General features: G+C 39.6%; 1 protein-coding gene across 3 annotated transcripts in view; it reads right to left on the minus strand.

The window, feature by feature from the left end:
* Nucleotides 1-365: 365 nt before the first annotated feature.
* The window catches only part of ZNF407 (zinc finger protein 407), a 338606-nt gene continuing 322691 nt past the window's right edge, over nt 366-16280 (minus strand). For all 3 annotated transcript variants that reach the window (XM_015282425.4, XM_046933043.1, XM_040695661.2), the window contains one exon: nt 366-2908. In XM_015282425.4, coding sequence (XP_015137911.2) covers nt 1557-2908 — 1352 coding nt within the window. In that variant the 3' untranslated portion in view covers nt 366-1556. The remainder of the gene's footprint in view (nt 2909-16280) is intronic.

A 16280-nucleotide genomic window follows, 5' to 3' on the forward strand; every position in this document is an offset into this window, starting at 1 on the left:
ATAGCTCCAGAATGAAGCGCCTTTTCTAAGCAGCTCGATCAGAAAGCAGGTTTTCAAACTGTTCCTTCAAGAAGGAACTATTGTTCTGCCTCACCCCAACTTTCTTACAGTTGATAATTTTAAGATATCAAACATGATAGGAGACCCGGCTATCTCCAGAGCCAGCACAGCGTGTACCCTAACCACTCACATGATGCTATTAAGCATGCATGAGGCACACATCAAAAATTAGGCTGTTATCTTTATCTATCTGGCTCGCTTGAGAAAGGATAAGAGGAAATGTGCAGACCTGACAGATAGTGTTTGTTTGCCCCTGCTGAATGAATGCCACTTCTATTATTGATTAATATTAAAAATCATGATGCTCCATTTGAATGCTAACATTTTATTGGAAAGACAGAAAAAAAACAAAACAAAAGCAAAAAAACCAAAACAAAACAAAACAAAAAACTTGCCAGTTTATATTTTACAATTTTGTTGGTTTTTTTTAAAGAAAAAGCAGTTGTATCATGAAACAAATCTTTTCAACATGAACTTGCATTGAACAATTGCAGTATATCCACCACAAAATAATTGACATTCCGCACTATGCAAGAAATACAAGGTCACCTTTTGGTTTTTTTTTTTTTTTCCTACTTGTTAATGTCAATGTCAGAATTTCCTTTAAAAACCCCCAGAACGTTTCAAAAGTAGCTCACAAAATGAACTGCGAAATGGTATTTATATGAAGCACAATTTATAAGAACAGCAAAACATTGACAGTGAGAATATTTTTTCAAAAAACTGCACGTTTTCTATGTAGGACTCGCAGCTAAATTTAAGTGGAAGATAGAGGCATCAAATGCTCGTCTTCTGAACGCGTATAATCTACAGTTTTCTGAAACACTGCATCTTGAGCTCTTTCTGAGGAAAAGTCCTACGTGATACCAGGAAACAGTAAGCTACTATTAACAATTTCATTCTAGATGCAGAAAATACTTATTTTGATGACATACTTTTCACCAGGGATATTTGAAAGTAGGATTCTAGAAAGCAGAACGTCACCCGTTCTTCTGCGAAATAAGGAAGGGCGCCGATTTCAGTACGTAAGCTTACTTGATCCCCTTGTTCTTGTAATGATTTGGTATCTTTTTGCTTATTTACCTTTATAAAATGTACACACGTGTGAAAATATTTTACTCCTACAATTATGTTAGGCAAAAAAGACAGAAGGCAGGGACTTACCCTGAGATAAAAAAAAAAACATCTGAAAAACAAACCAAAGCAGTGAACAAAACAATATCTAGTTGTGAGGGAACGGGTGTATTTCTATCCTCTTCTGTGTCCTAACACATTTGCTTTAAAATAATCCCGTATCATAATTCTCAGAGCTACTGTGACAAGAGTGTATTATAGTTTTCAGTGAACTCCTCCTAGTCACTGAGCTTCACCTCCCACAGGGTGTGTATTTGTTACCTGCCTAGGAAGATACTGCGTGCAGAAGGTTTTACAGGAGAAGTTCCAGGATCTGGTTGTTTCCAGCTTTGTCCCGCATCAAGCCCAGGAGATAAAGCTCTTCATGCTTCTTGTACTTCGTTATCATCTCTCTGGCCCTCAATGACTTGTGAGCCACCCTCTGTATAAATGACCATGCTTGTTAACTGTTCTCCTGCTCTATCAGGGGATTCAGGTTTTATAGCGGTACCAGCCTGTAAAATCTCCTGAGACCCGGCCGTTTCTATCACAGCGTGCGAGTACACACCAGGCTCACTCTGCACATCTGGTTGCAATTCTGTGACAATATAGTGGGTCGCACCTTCTGAGAAGTTGCCATCAGAACCTTGAACCATGGCTTGAGCTATTTCTTCTGTGACAATAATCTGCGATATCTCCCCATCTGAATCAACTAAATCCATGTGTTCGCTTTGGACGCTGAGTGCATGGCTACCAGCTTCCTGCATAATTATCTGAGAGCCTTCTCCAGCTACCATATGCACAGTCCCCTCCTCATTTACAATGACCTGAGTGACACCTTCTTTTATCAGCTGGTCGGCTGCAGCTGTATCACATACAGCAAAATGTAATACTCCTTGGACCATTTTCTTGAAGGCAGCCTGAGCTCTCTCCTGAGATGCAATTATAGCCGATGGGTGCATGACCTGCGTCACTACTTCCATAGGTTTGGTATCTTCCTGAGTCTCTTGAACTTCATGGAACAGTTGTATTTCTTGTCTCCCCGCATCACTGGGAACACTGGGCACCTCTGGGTTTGGCATTTGCAAGAAATCTTTGTGACCAGACCTGCTTCTGTCAGGGAGTCCAGATTTGTTTTCCACTTCACCCAGCTCTGTTACAGCACAAAGCAAGGCATCTAATGCTGAAGAGGAGTCTGGAGGATGGACTGTAGCTTCAGAAGACTCCAAAACTTCTTGCTGCATTATCTGTTGCAGTACAGCACCACTGGAATCAGGAACTGCATCTATAGGAACAGCCTCCTCCATATCAGTTCCTGTTACTGAGCCTTCAACCACTACCACCTGTGTTGCGCCATCTGCTAGCTGCTCAGTAAGTATCTGCCCTGGAACCACACTACTCACATCTGAGCCGTTCTGATCTGTAGCTATGACCTGCCCATCTTCTGTAATATGGACTACCCTGGCCATCTGTCCAGCCATTGCCAGAGTCTGAAGGGTCGCCGCTGCTGTTTCTTCTGCAGATACATCAAACGCAAAGTCGCCATCATATCCTTGAATAATAATAACTTGCTGAACTTGTTCAGGCGATGGTTGCTGTCTCCTGCTGCCTCGAAAGACCTTCTCTTTAACTGGAGAAACCTCTCCCAGCGCTGCTGCAGTAAAAGGACTGGCAGTTTCCACAAAGGTTGCTCCTTGCCCCTTCAGTCGGCATTCATAAGACTTGGATACAATGCCTACAAGACAAAAATATTCTGTTAACGTGGTATCATGGCAAATATCAGTTCATTACTCCAGCAATTTGTAGCCTAAATGAAAAAAAAATCCTTGACAACTTTTAGTTTTCACTGGCAGAAAACACAGATAAAATGAGCAAGCGAACAAAACCAATTTGCATGTTTTCCAAATAACATATTTACAGGTTGAAGTAATTGCTGAGTTTAACAATGCTGCAGCTTATTAACAATTTAAATGTGTTTTTTAAACTATGCTGTATTAAAAAAAAAAAAAAAAAAAGCCTAGATAAATACAGTATACAGTTAAAAGCCATTAACACATCTTTTATAGAAGATCCTATTGGTGATACCTCGGTACTTCAGTAATGAATTTTAGGATCATACATTATCTTAAACATATCCATGTGTGAAAAACTGTGGCTGATCTTCTTAAAACCCTGCTTCTGTTGGCGAGATAATTGCCATGCTGTCAGTTTGATGCCATTGTCTTCCCCTTCATTTCCCACCTAGCATCTTAAGATAGCAATAACAAATGGCAGGATGGAGTATGTATGTGGTTAATCAGTACTGTTCCTTTGTAATAGCGTAATGAATGTATAGACTTTGTTTTTCTTTAATGCACAATCAAGGCATGCCAGGGGAGGGTTAGACTTGGTATCAGGAAGAATTCTTTCACTGTGAGGGTGGTCATGCATTGGAACAGGCTGCCCAGGGAAGTGGTGGAGTCCCCGTCCCCGCCCCATCCCATTCAAGAGATGTGTGGACATGGCACCAAGGGACATAGTTTAGTGATGGGACTCAGAAGATCAGGTTGATGTTTGGACTTGATCTTGAAGGTCTTTTTCAACCCAGATGAGTCTGTGATTCTATGGTCTTCTCCAACACACTTTACTGACTCAGTTCACTAACCTAATTACCCAGAGAAAACAGTCAGTTATTTTCTCACTCTAAGCAGGATGTTCTGTACAATTACTGGCCAAAGAAACCTCAGTCACACTTCTTAATTATGTCTACATGAAATCAATTAATAGACAAAAATATTGGTATCTCCATATTGCAACTGCTTACTTTGCTACTTAGTCGGGGTTTGTTTGTTTGTTTGTTTGTTTGTTTGTTTTCATTGTAGTTTTCCTCCTCAGTTCTCAACACTTACAGTAAAGCTTTGGCAAAGCAAATGATGCCCACAGCTGCAGGAAGTCTTGCCCACCATCCCCAGAGCATGGCCTCAGGTTGCTCATTTGCTTGGATGTAATTTCGTACTTATGGGATGTACTACACTGAGACTGAGTACTTGGCATCTTTGTGGCCTCTAGCAACTTGACATGCTAAGATGACCATCAAGCTAATATTCCAAACTAATATTGGTGTATAAAAAACTGGGCTCTTGTTTGTATCTATCTATATAACCATCCATCTATCTATCTATCTCTGTCTAATCTATCAATCCATGCATCCATGCATCCATCCATGCATCCATCCATCCATCCATCCATCCATCCATCCATCTGTTTATTCATCTTTTTTTTCTATTACAAAGCTTCTGGTAGAGAACTACACTATGAAGCACAAGAGGCAATTTTGTTATGCGGAAAGGCTGCAAATCACTTTCAGAAGTCTCAGCTGACGTTATACAACTTTCTCCATCTTAGTTTGCAAGGCAGGTTATCTTTGGAAAAGAAAATTAACAATTTAAACCATTAGAGTGTTTCCAAGTGATGCTGCATGATGTATCTGGCACATGCAATTGAAGTACATTTTGTCAGGCATAAGCTGTAAGGAGGCTTACTGCGGTAGGGCTGGTTCTTATCCCCACTTTTCCAGTGCTCTCTGTAGGCACTGACATTCACGAGACCCCCCAAAGAGCAGAAAAATAGGAAAGGGAAATCAACATAAAATGACAATTATCTTAGCTCCTCCACATTTTATAATACAGTAGAAGTAATTAATTCTCTCAGGAATCTTGCTTTGTTGACGTGATAAAAGAGGAGCCTGGCAGTGATGTGGCACAAAATCAAAATAACTCTACAAATCACGCATTTTCTACAGGATTTCAAAATCAAAATAACACAGCGATCATAATTTTCACATGCACACAGCAAAATCATGACATCTTTCCCCTAAGATAATGATAATTTTTGCACAGGACACAGCACCACTGCATCGAAGAGAAGCTCTGGTCTGGGGAAGGGAAAGAAAAAGGAAATCCATCCTGTTTTCATCTCCTAAAATAATTGCTGTACCCGTGAATCTGTGCAGCTCCGGCCTTTACCGTGCAATTGAACGGGAAGTCTCTTGGGTGAAGAGCTACCCAGTGAATCCCTTGCAGCGCTGATAATTATGCTATTCTGACTGCTTACTTAATCTATTTGAATCCAGAGGTGAGTTAAGCCACTTCCTGACCATTAAAGTAAACTGCATGGGTAAATACTGCTGTCACTAAGGGGTGTGATGAAGCTTAACTACACCAACATCTTAACCTCGGCTCGGTGCAACCCCAGCTATTCCATCACAGTTCATAAATGCGATTGCAGGTCCATCTTTTGATTCAGCAATTTAATAACTTCGAGTGCTGTCAGTACTGCTTTGAAAAATGGCTCCTATAAAATGTAACAGCCTCAATCAGACTGTAAAAGATTCACCCACTGAAGATTCTTCCATTTCAACTATAATGAATTAATGTTGAGCAATGTAGAAGTTCAAGTGTCATTTAAACTAATGTGAATCTACTGTAACTTTAAATTTTAACTGGACTATGACCAAGAATTTACTGGGAACATCAGCTTCAATTTTAGTGATTTTTCATGGTACATACAAACTGCAGATTTTACTGGTTTTCTTTTGTTTTACCAGTGAAAAGCCAAGCAGGGAAGATATTTAGAAAACAACATATTTTGAGGCTTAGCTGCTATTTCAACTTTGGAACTGTGCATTTATTTTATTTTATTTTATTTTTTTTGTGGAGCATTGCTATTCAGCACATTTGTAGGAGTTGTTATGCATTTAAGGAGTATGTCACATTATTGGACTGTATGTAGTAACAAATCATGTTGTCCTAGTAAATTCAGCCTGCCTCTAGCCCCCTCTTAGAAGCTGGAAAGGAGAAGGGCTAAGTGTTGGCTGACATGGCAAACATAAGCTGCAATACAAGCCCACATTAATATTAGGAAAACTGGACTTGTTGCTGATTGCATGTCACTGCAAATTAAGAAGATACACAAATAGGCATTAAAATGACAAAATATAATGATACGAGAGCTCATATTCAGACAATTTGTAAAGAGGTGTTTCATATCTAGGGGTGCAATGATCACAGAATTGGTTTCTTTCCAAGAAGTCTGTCATTTCAGCGGGGCCATTATTTATCAGTTGGAGTCCTGAGTGACTGTTAGTTTTTTATTTGAAAATGTCAGGATTTTTTAGACATTAAATCCATATTCACAGGTTATTTTAATTCTCAGAGACCACAAAGTCCCAAAATAGGGCTAAAAGAAATGCTTTGATGTTTAATGTGCTTCTGGGAAACTACAAATAGGGTTTAGTACCTTCTCCCCTCTCTTTTCCTCAGCACCTGACTTCCTTTTGTGTGTCTGTTTTATTCTTTTGTTACTGTCATCATTTGTTCCCGACAGAATAAATACCTCATTCTTTTGTTAAGCTTACATTTAATTAAAATGTACAGGATTTGTGCAGTAAACTCGAATGAAACAAATAAAACAAGGGCCCCCTCTCTTGAAGGCATACGTTGTGAATGAAAAATGTCATTACAGACTAAAAAATTTTGCAGTAAACAGGGCCTACAGAGAGAAGTTTCCCCCGTAATGACATCCATAAAATACACAAATGGCACTTTTAGTACCATCCTGAATATGGCATTTTCTGTGCTCTACACACAATCTAAATGGTTTGATCATAGAGCATAATACTCCATTGGGTTTATAGAACAATCAATGTTCCATAAAATGATGTATTTATCCAATAGTAGGCTCAGCAGTTACTGGTGTATGACATTGTAGGACACTGGCTTTGTACTGTTCAGCAGCACACATGCTGGCTGTAAAACTTATCTAACACTACTTCAACAACTTCATCTCATCTGTGTCAAGTAATTTGTTGAAGCCTCAGCCTGGTTTAAAAAAACTTGTAATAAAAATTCATAGGATTTTCAGGAGAATGAAAGCTGATGACAATAGCGAGGTCACATTGTGGCACCACGCGAGGGGTCGGGGGTCAGCTGCAGTTCTAAAACAGAAAGTAGATTTCATGCATCGTGTAGCAGATAAAGACGGCATTAAGGAGGCTTGTCTCAGAAAGAAATGCCTAATGCCTTAGGAAAGTCTCCGCTAATATTATATGTAAAGCACCGCTTTGCTCTCCGCCAGCCGCCTCCTCAGAATTTTAAACCTTGCCTAAAAGCTGTGGCAGCGGCCATGCACGGCACGGCCGGGCAGAGGATCTCCTTCCCGAGGAGCACCTTCAGGACAAAGCAGTAAGTCAGAAATGAAATAATCTATTACGACAAAGGAAATGATCTGCATTTACACAGCAAACTTGAAACAGCTCTTGTTCCGTTCCTGAGAAAGTTCCAGGTGACCTGATTTATAGCATCCCATTAATTTTTCTCACTTTGGTGATTAGGTGCATTGTACATTGATATCTACAAATATTTGGTAACTAGTAAAACGCGATGGATATTAAATAATGTGAATGCAAAGTAACATCTTTTTGTTCAGCTAGGTACCATCCTCCTGCAATTACAACATACAGAAAATTCAGCTTACATTGGCAACCATTTGAATGAGCAACTGATTTTTTTATTTTAAAGTTATTGCCTCTGTGACAATACAATAAAGTATTTGGATTGGCATGTTAAACTCACCGTTCAAGTTCATAAAGGAACTTGAAGGAATTCAGGCCTTGATCCTGCTGAAAATCTGATCAAGCTCCAAATTTCTGCACTCTTTTCTTTCCTGTTTTTTTTTTTTTTTCTTTTCTTTTTGTAACCATCTCTAATTAATTAAGTGCAGTGTAAGAATTGTAGCATGCAGACTTTGGGATTTTCTTGATTTTTGGAAGCCATAACAATAAACCATGTTTTTCAGATCTCTGCTCTTTACACGTAGTCAAATCTATTCTTTTTCTTTTCTAAGGTTTTTTATGTACAAGCTATGCAGGGGCCAGCATTTTCAAAATCAGCTAGTTAAGCTACTAAATAAAAGAGGTTTTGAAGGCTCATTCATATTTTCTACTGAGGAAAGAAAATAGGATGGGTCAAACCAAGAAGTGAAATAAATCAGCAAGCCAAAAGGGCTCTGTCAGAACTATTATGTCCACAAAGGCAACATACATTTGTAAAGGAGTACAAATAAGTATACCTATAGGGAACTTGTCCAGCTCCTTAAGAGACATAAAAAAGTCCACCATTACATAAATGGTAATAAGAGAGAGATACCAACACAGTGATTTTTTTCTTCTCAGAACATTATTGCCGTAAAAAGAAAATTAAACAACACAACTGATTTCCAAATACTGCAAATAGTTCATTTTCTACTTAAAAATGCAGAAATGTCATGTTAGGTGCTAAAACTCAAAATGTCCTTGGCTTCTAGCTTTGTCCTTTATCCACCAGCACGTTCAGAAACTTCAAGGTCTTCTAAGAATTGTTTGTACAAAGGATGAAGTTTTAACCTTTCAGGTATCTTAAACAAAGCAGCAGACGTCCTTTTAGCTTCTTAAAATGTAAAAGGAAACAATTTTGTGTTTTTCTTTTGATAACCAGACTCAAAGTTCCTGTTCGTTATTTTTGCATCCCATACCTTAGCGGACTACGTCAACAGCAACAACAAAGAAATTAAACAAGAAATAGCCACCAAAATAAATAGCTAAGCCATTCAGTTATGATGTTTAGACAGTCGGTTTGGTTTGGTTTAGTTCCCCTCCAGTGTCCAATTAACCTTTGGGAAAAGGCCTTCTCTGTGAAAGAATTCAGTTTCTCTTTCCTTGTGCTCAAGGTCAAAAATGAACACGATAGAGCCTAGAGTCACAGAAGCTGGGCAAAGAAAAATGGACGTACAGTCACTGCCACTGATGATGGCAAACACGTACAGTGTTAATGCGCAGAGTTTATGACTGCATAGTGTTCTCACAGCCAGATTTTCTTGTAGACTACTTTTTATCCACTTGCCACCACATTCTCTCCAGTCCCAGTTATGAGCAAAAGCCTCACTGAGGCATATACAGCAATTACCTATATGGACGAGTAGCATTAGGAATGTATTTGGAGTATTTTAGCCAGTTTTTCCAATGCAATTTAGCAGCTGGAGATGAAGATAGCCAGCTTGGACATTTCTTCACAGACCAACTTCAAAGGCTGCTCTGGCTCTCAGTTTGGTAACAACTGACATTGATGCTACACGAATGGACTTTTACTGCTTTAACTCCTGCAGTGCAGTGGGAAAGTGCATTTTTAGCACTTCTAAAACAGAATCTGGATTTCAAGAGATGCCAGTTGTGTTTGGTCAGACTGCAGAACTCTGTTTCCAGGGCAGACAGGGCATATGAGACAATGCAACAAAATAATGGGAATGCTAATATGAGAAAATGGAAAAAAAAAAACCCCAAAAAACCACAAGCTCTGATCATAAGACAAATGATCTAGATTTCTAAAAGATGTACAATCTCAGACAGTAACTATTTTGTTAAAAAAAAGCTCAAACTATTTTCTGTCATTATTATCTTAGTGAGAGTTTCTGTTTTTCAAGAATATATACATTTAGATCCTGGTCTCATAAACATTTATTTATCACGAGTACTGCTTACTGCCATAGTTAGCCTCAATAGTCTCAAAGGGACTAAACATGGTAGCTTGCATTATGCATTGTGTTTGCATAATCAGGCCCTTGGGATTAACAATTCTGAAATTGGCCAGCCTTTCCCAACGTTTGATGTGCATACATGCACTAAGGAGAACAGACACTTGTAAGGGACACCTAAAATAAAACATCATGTTATGAAATGATCAAGCAGAAATTATATTCTCCTGCATACTGATCAAATATGAGTATCGTGATTTCCTTTATTTATTTATTCTGATTGATGCAGCCATTCAGTAAAAAGGAGCACCTGTTCTTTGCTTGAGGGCATGTCTCAACCCATTTGAAAAGCATGGCAGCTTTTAGGCAGAATGTTTGGCAATAACTAGAACTAGTAAGTTTCCTTAGTTATTTTTGTTAGTTAAAATAACAGAGATGCCATTTGCTACGTGATAGTCATATCTGCATTTCATTTATCAATTCAACTACATTACACTGTATATTCATATCTTTCCAGAGTAAATTACGGGAAATAACCATTTGTCTTCATTGTAGACACTTTTGTATGTATAGTAGAAAACAAACCTCTATTCAATAACTGCACAGAGGTACCATTAAAATCAAATTTACAGTAAACAGAACCTGCAGCTGGGGTAAAACACTAACTGTTAGTATTTTAATTATCAGCAAAGCTTTCGGAGGTCTAACATCTGCTCATAGCCAAATGACAGCAGCTGCTCATTTAAAACAATGTGAATTTCTTCTATAAATATTAAAATGAATTGTATGTTTCGTGTTCGTTGTAGCTATATTCCTATTGAGCTGTTTGAGAATACAGGGCATTTTCAACTTCTTTCTTGTGGCAAGTTCGTAAAGGGCTGACCTCTTCAAAAGAATGAGAGGCAAAGACAGCAAAAATTCTTGAGTCTGTAAATTGAAAATGTTTAAGAGACAGTACTAGAGGTCACCCTCTGCCAAGACGTTGCTAGTAAATGCTAACAAAACATCAGCAATAAGTTCAGTGTATTGTAGTAACTTCAAGGACAAGACTTCTCAGGACGCAAGGTGTCAAGGAGTCTACAGGATGGGTTTTCAGAAAAGATAGCACTCACTGAAAAAGTAGAAGCAATTAATGCAGAAAAAATAACCAGAAAAAAATGTTCTATTTCAATATTCAAAGCATCAGAGGATATGAATGTACTGTCTTTTATGGACTTCATCAAAATCATACCAGAATGAGCACTGATTCACATGATTAGAAGTAATAATCTGCCAGAGAGATGGAGCTATGCTGGGCCAATAGGAGATCAGTTAATTTTGAGAAGAAGGGACAGCATCATAACTTAATTAGCAGCTTTTTTTCCGGACCCTGCCATACAGTTTAATATCTCATCTGCTGTAAATATAGGAAAGAAATAGGAGAAGCGACATATCTGCTCAAGTGGTCATGGTTGGTCCAGTGAGAGCAGGTATTACAGTGTTTCAGAAAAAAACAAAGGAAGGAAGTTGGAGTTTTAACTTAAACGTATTTCAGTGGAGCAAGACCTATTTATTTGCTTTCATAGCATGGAATGCAACTCTAGTGGCTAATAATATTTATACATTTTTGCAATAGACCTAAAGCACTATGGTTACTTACTCTGAAAACCACACATCATGCCACATCAAGGACAGGGTGAGAGAACTGATGCGGTTCTGCCCAGAGAAGAGGAGGCTGCAAGGTGACTTGAGAGTGGCCTTTCAATATCTAAAGGGGAGCTACAGGAAAGGAGACAGACTCTTTAGCAGGGTTTATGGTGACAGAACAAGGGGAAATGGCTTCAAGCTCAAAGAGGGTAGATTTAGGTTGGATATAAGGAAAAAGTCTTTCACAGTGAGGGTGGTGAGACACTGGAAGAGACTGCCTGAAGATGTGGTTGATGCCCTGTCCTCGGAGACTTCTAAGGCGAGGCTGGATTAGGTCCTGGGCAACCTGATCTATCCATACATGTCCAAGGGAGTTGGACTAGATGACCAACTCTAAAGATTCTATGATTCCATGATTTTCACCTTTAGAAAGAAAAAGATGAGATCTTCAGCTTTGCATATATACCCATGACACAAAATAGGTACATGACATCGGATAAAGATGGATTAATTATATAGATGGTTGCTAGGTTTTACCACCAGATTTCCCACCCCAGAGTCAGTGTCAGTGCAGTGTGTCCCAGTGCTTGTGAGAAGGAGTGAACAGCAGGTGGCCTTCCCTCTGCTGCCCAATCACTTCACCCAAGGCACAGGGAGCGTCGACGCTGAAAATGCCTAAAAAGATGACTGCTGGGGAAGATGTTGATTCTTCAGTTCAGAGTATCACAGGCTCAGCAGTAACTACGGGGTTATTTAAGAACTGTGAAATAATGTACATGCTGGTTCTGGGAGGTGGGATGGGAAGAATCATACAGTCATAGAATGGCTTGGGTTGGAAGGGACCTCAAGGATCGTCAAGCTCTAACCCCACCACCACAGGCAGGGCTATCAACCTCCACATTTAATACTAGACCAGGCTGTCCAGGGCCCCATCCAGCTGGCCTTGAACAACTCCAGGGATGGAGCATCCAAAACCCCTCTGGGCAGCCTGTTCCAGCACCTTACCACTCATATTAAAGAACTTCCCCCTGCTATCCAACCTAAATCTTCCCTCCTTAAGTGAAGTGAAAGTTGGAAAGACAGGTAACTCTTTTATACCACTTTGGAGGGTCGAGTTTGTGCCAAAGTCTTCTTATCATGATTCACTTCTGGTGAAGGATGGAAGGATGGAAGCAGCATGTTTCCAGCATATCTTCAAAGGAAGAGCTGTTCATATAATTGACCCTTTCACTGTCAGAGATGTATTTCCAGTGCTACTGATACAGTAGTACCTAAATAAGCTGTCTTCCACTCCCAGCGTTAGATGGCACTAGGCCGTACACAGATGGAAGACACCAAAGGAGGTGCTTCCTTAGCCACTGCTGATGCAGGAATCACAATATCGGCATGTATAGGAAAAGCAGAGCAACTCAAGCTGCTTCCACCCAGCTGCAAAGTTGTGTTCCAAATCTGAGTAATTCTCATGCTACACTGTCAATAAAACTGCCTGAACAGTTGGTCAGCTAGAGGTAGAAATCCACAAACTTTAGATGGAATACTCAGATAATAATAAATTTTGAGGAAGTGTTAACAACATAATGGAGAAAAACCAGGATGTAACAAAAGCAAATACAAAACAATGCAAGATTCAACTTGTGCTGCTGCACACTAAAACTTGTGGGGAAAGTAAACATGCAAAAATGACATTCAGTGAGAGAGAATTCCCCTGAGAACTGTAATGACAGCAGTCATCAAATTAGATGTGAGTTTATGAAAAGATAAAACAGGAAAAGAAAACAGGCCAAAGCAATTTTTAATTGCACGTTCAAAGGCATGTCTCCTGCACATTTTTCTCTTAGACCTACAACTAAATTATGTCTCAGCCTCACCAGGGGAGAGACACTGACTAAGGGATATTCAAAAAAGTGAAATAAAAATTAATAGAAGGATGGTTTTCATGGAAATATCGAAATGCTGGCTGCAACAATTTCTGATTTTTAATGCGAAAGCTGAAGAGGGAGGAAAATCCTTGGCACTCGTGGAACAGCATAATCTGATTTCGACAAGATGCTATAACATTCAAGCCACAATGTAGGAAGAAGTTTGGATGTAGTGAGCAATGGAAGGCCAACACCGATGCCTAGGGCTTCCAGGTGCCAGAGAGGCTATGCTCCCAGAGGGAATAAATCAACTGCAAGAGAGCTGGAATAGGATTTAACCTGACTCATCACCATTTGCACTGCAAATCCACAACAGCTCAGTGAATTGCAGCATGCGATTCTCCAGTAACTACTTAGTTAACTTCTGTAAACAACTCCATTGTGAACTGAAGTTCACCCAAGGCTGTGGCGCCTTGAGTCTTAAAAAGCCAAAGAATTCGTAATGACTGTCAATCATACAGAGCATGAATCCTACTCAAATATGGAGTAGTAAACAAACCCTCCCATTCTGTCAGATCATCTCATTAGCTCTTCTTATTTTTTAGCTCCTGAGGCCCAATTTAGGTCAGGAAAGAGGGATTACTTTAAATCTTACCAGTGATCAATTTTTTCTAACATATATTAAACACCACTTAGCTCTTAATTTTGATAGCACTTGTTCAAAGAATCGTTATACATATCTGTCTACAACTGATGCCAAGTGATGTTTAAAACCACGTTAATTAAATGATGCAAACACAATTATTCCTAGTGTACTTGTCTGTAGCATGTTGCACAGTGCAGTGAATGCACGTCTGATTCTGATGTTACACACAACTGCGATAGCACTTTCAGTGGTTAACTGAAGCGGACCCCAAGCACTGTTACTGTTTTAGCGCAGTAGATAAAATTTCAGAGGAAGGTATGACAATTTCTGTGAAAGTGGTAAAGCTTGTGACATGTGACAAGACAGAGACCAGATAACACCCCCTAAAAACAAACAAACGAACAAAAAAACCAACAACCAACACCAGAAGCCTGAAGCTACCTATGTGGAAGATGTGATTTTCGAAAACACTGAGAAACTAACAGCCCCCATCGAGACTTATGTTAAAGGGTTCTTATTTCAGCTACCTTTTTTTTTTTTTTTTTTTTAATACTACTTCTTACACCTTTTTCAGCTTCAGTAGTTTAGCGAACAAACAGTTTCCTAACTTCTGGCACAGAACAGACAAAACGCACAGGAGGATGCATTGTGGTCTGTCATTTCAAAGATGTGCAGATTAAAGAGCTCCTGAGCAGCCCATGGCATCGCAGGCTGAAGCAGCTGCTGCAAGTCCCAGGTAGGGCGTATGTGGAGATTTTGTAGCTCTGTCTTCTGCTATATGTTCCAGTGCCCCAAAACCTGCTGAGGTTCACCACTCTTGTCAGTGTGTCTCCAAGTATCAGTGAAACAATATTCAGGTGCTTCTACGGAAATAAAAACACTCTGAAGCTACCTGGATGATATATATCTATATTTTGTAACAAGAAAATATACATATTAAAATATAGACGGAATGAAAACAATACCAGTACCCAAAAGGACAAGCTGCAGGAAGTCCAAACAATATATTCTTAATTCCACATACTATTTTTTAGGGTCTCTTTCATGACAGAGTGAATTTTATGCACAATTTTTGGATCTGTGTGCCTAGAGCTAAGTTTCTCTCTGCAGAATTAGGAAGCAAAATAAAATTGGTCTGTCTTCCACTAGTGCTAAGTACAAGCACATGCAAATGCAAACCAAACAGAATGCATTTAAAACCTAATGGCATTTATCTAACTATGTGCCTCTATAACTGTATCTCCTGAATTGCTCACAAAAGTAGTATATTTATCACTAAATAACACAATAAAATGAAAAAGCATTATTCTAACTTTTCAGGCACAGAAGTGAAAAGTAACAAAAAAATCTGTTGCCAAGGTCACACAAGAATTCCCAGGTGTATCGAGGCCCAGACTTAGGTCTTAATCATAGCATTATCATTTCTTAGAAGAGTCTATTGTCAGCGCCAAGAGTTGAGGTACTCCATTTACCCACAGTGAAGCACCAGTCACATCGCCGCAATTTTCTTGATAATGCCCTGTCAATGAATCAACCCCATGTTAGTGAGCAGAGAGGAGTTCAGTGTCCATGTATCCTATAATGAGGAATGCTGTGCTGCAATCTCGGCTGAGATTGTCATAGGTGTCCACTGATACCATCTGCAATTACAGAATTTTATGAGATGGAAACTGGTTCATTATGAAAAAGACTCAGCCTACCAGCTCATTTCACAGATGTCAGACGGTAGACTTCCTGATCATCACGATTCTTGCAAGTGCATAAGAAGGGGCCTGTAGTTAGGTTTTTGGGAATTAAGCACACAGCTAATGCTAAGCATAGGCTTAAATGCTTTTCTGAGTTGGGCCTTCTGCTAGCCCCAGCCTACAACATATTCAAAATGGGAACTTAGACTCTCTGATTCCTGCTTTAAAAGGGCCTAAGTGCTGTAAAAAGGACATGTTTCTTCTGTGGCTATCCAGAAACAAGGCAACTTTTATTATAATACACTCCCCTTCACCCCTTCCAAAATGACCGTGCTTCTGTTGGAGGTGAACCTTGCTGCCTTTATTTAGTCCTTTTGTTAACAAGAGGCCACAGGAAAATCCAAGCCAGCAGTGCTTAGCACAAGCACGTAAGACGCTACATGCAGGCCAGAGCACTGCCATGAATTCTGGGCAGCCTCCGATGCTCTGAGAAGATGCCAGTGCCAATCTCTATCATCCTCAATACCATGAAACACACTTATCTGAGATGTTTCCATTCTCCTTGTGCAACCACCTCAAGTGGCAGCAACAGACACACATGAACCATGGACTCTGGCCTTTCATACGTTCCTTTCATGGGACTGTTTCCATAACAAAGATAGACTCCCTCTGGGTCAATTTATCACAGGCTTCCTGAGTACTGTCCCTTCTACACCTGCTTCTGGTATCCCCTCTGCCTCATCATGA

The sequence above is a fragment of the Gallus gallus genome, chromosome 2, assembly GCF_016699485.2.
Source record: "Gallus gallus isolate bGalGal1 chromosome 2, bGalGal1.mat.broiler.GRCg7b, whole genome shotgun sequence".
In the NCBI taxonomy this organism is placed as follows: Eukaryota; Metazoa; Chordata; class Aves; order Galliformes; family Phasianidae; genus Gallus; species Gallus gallus.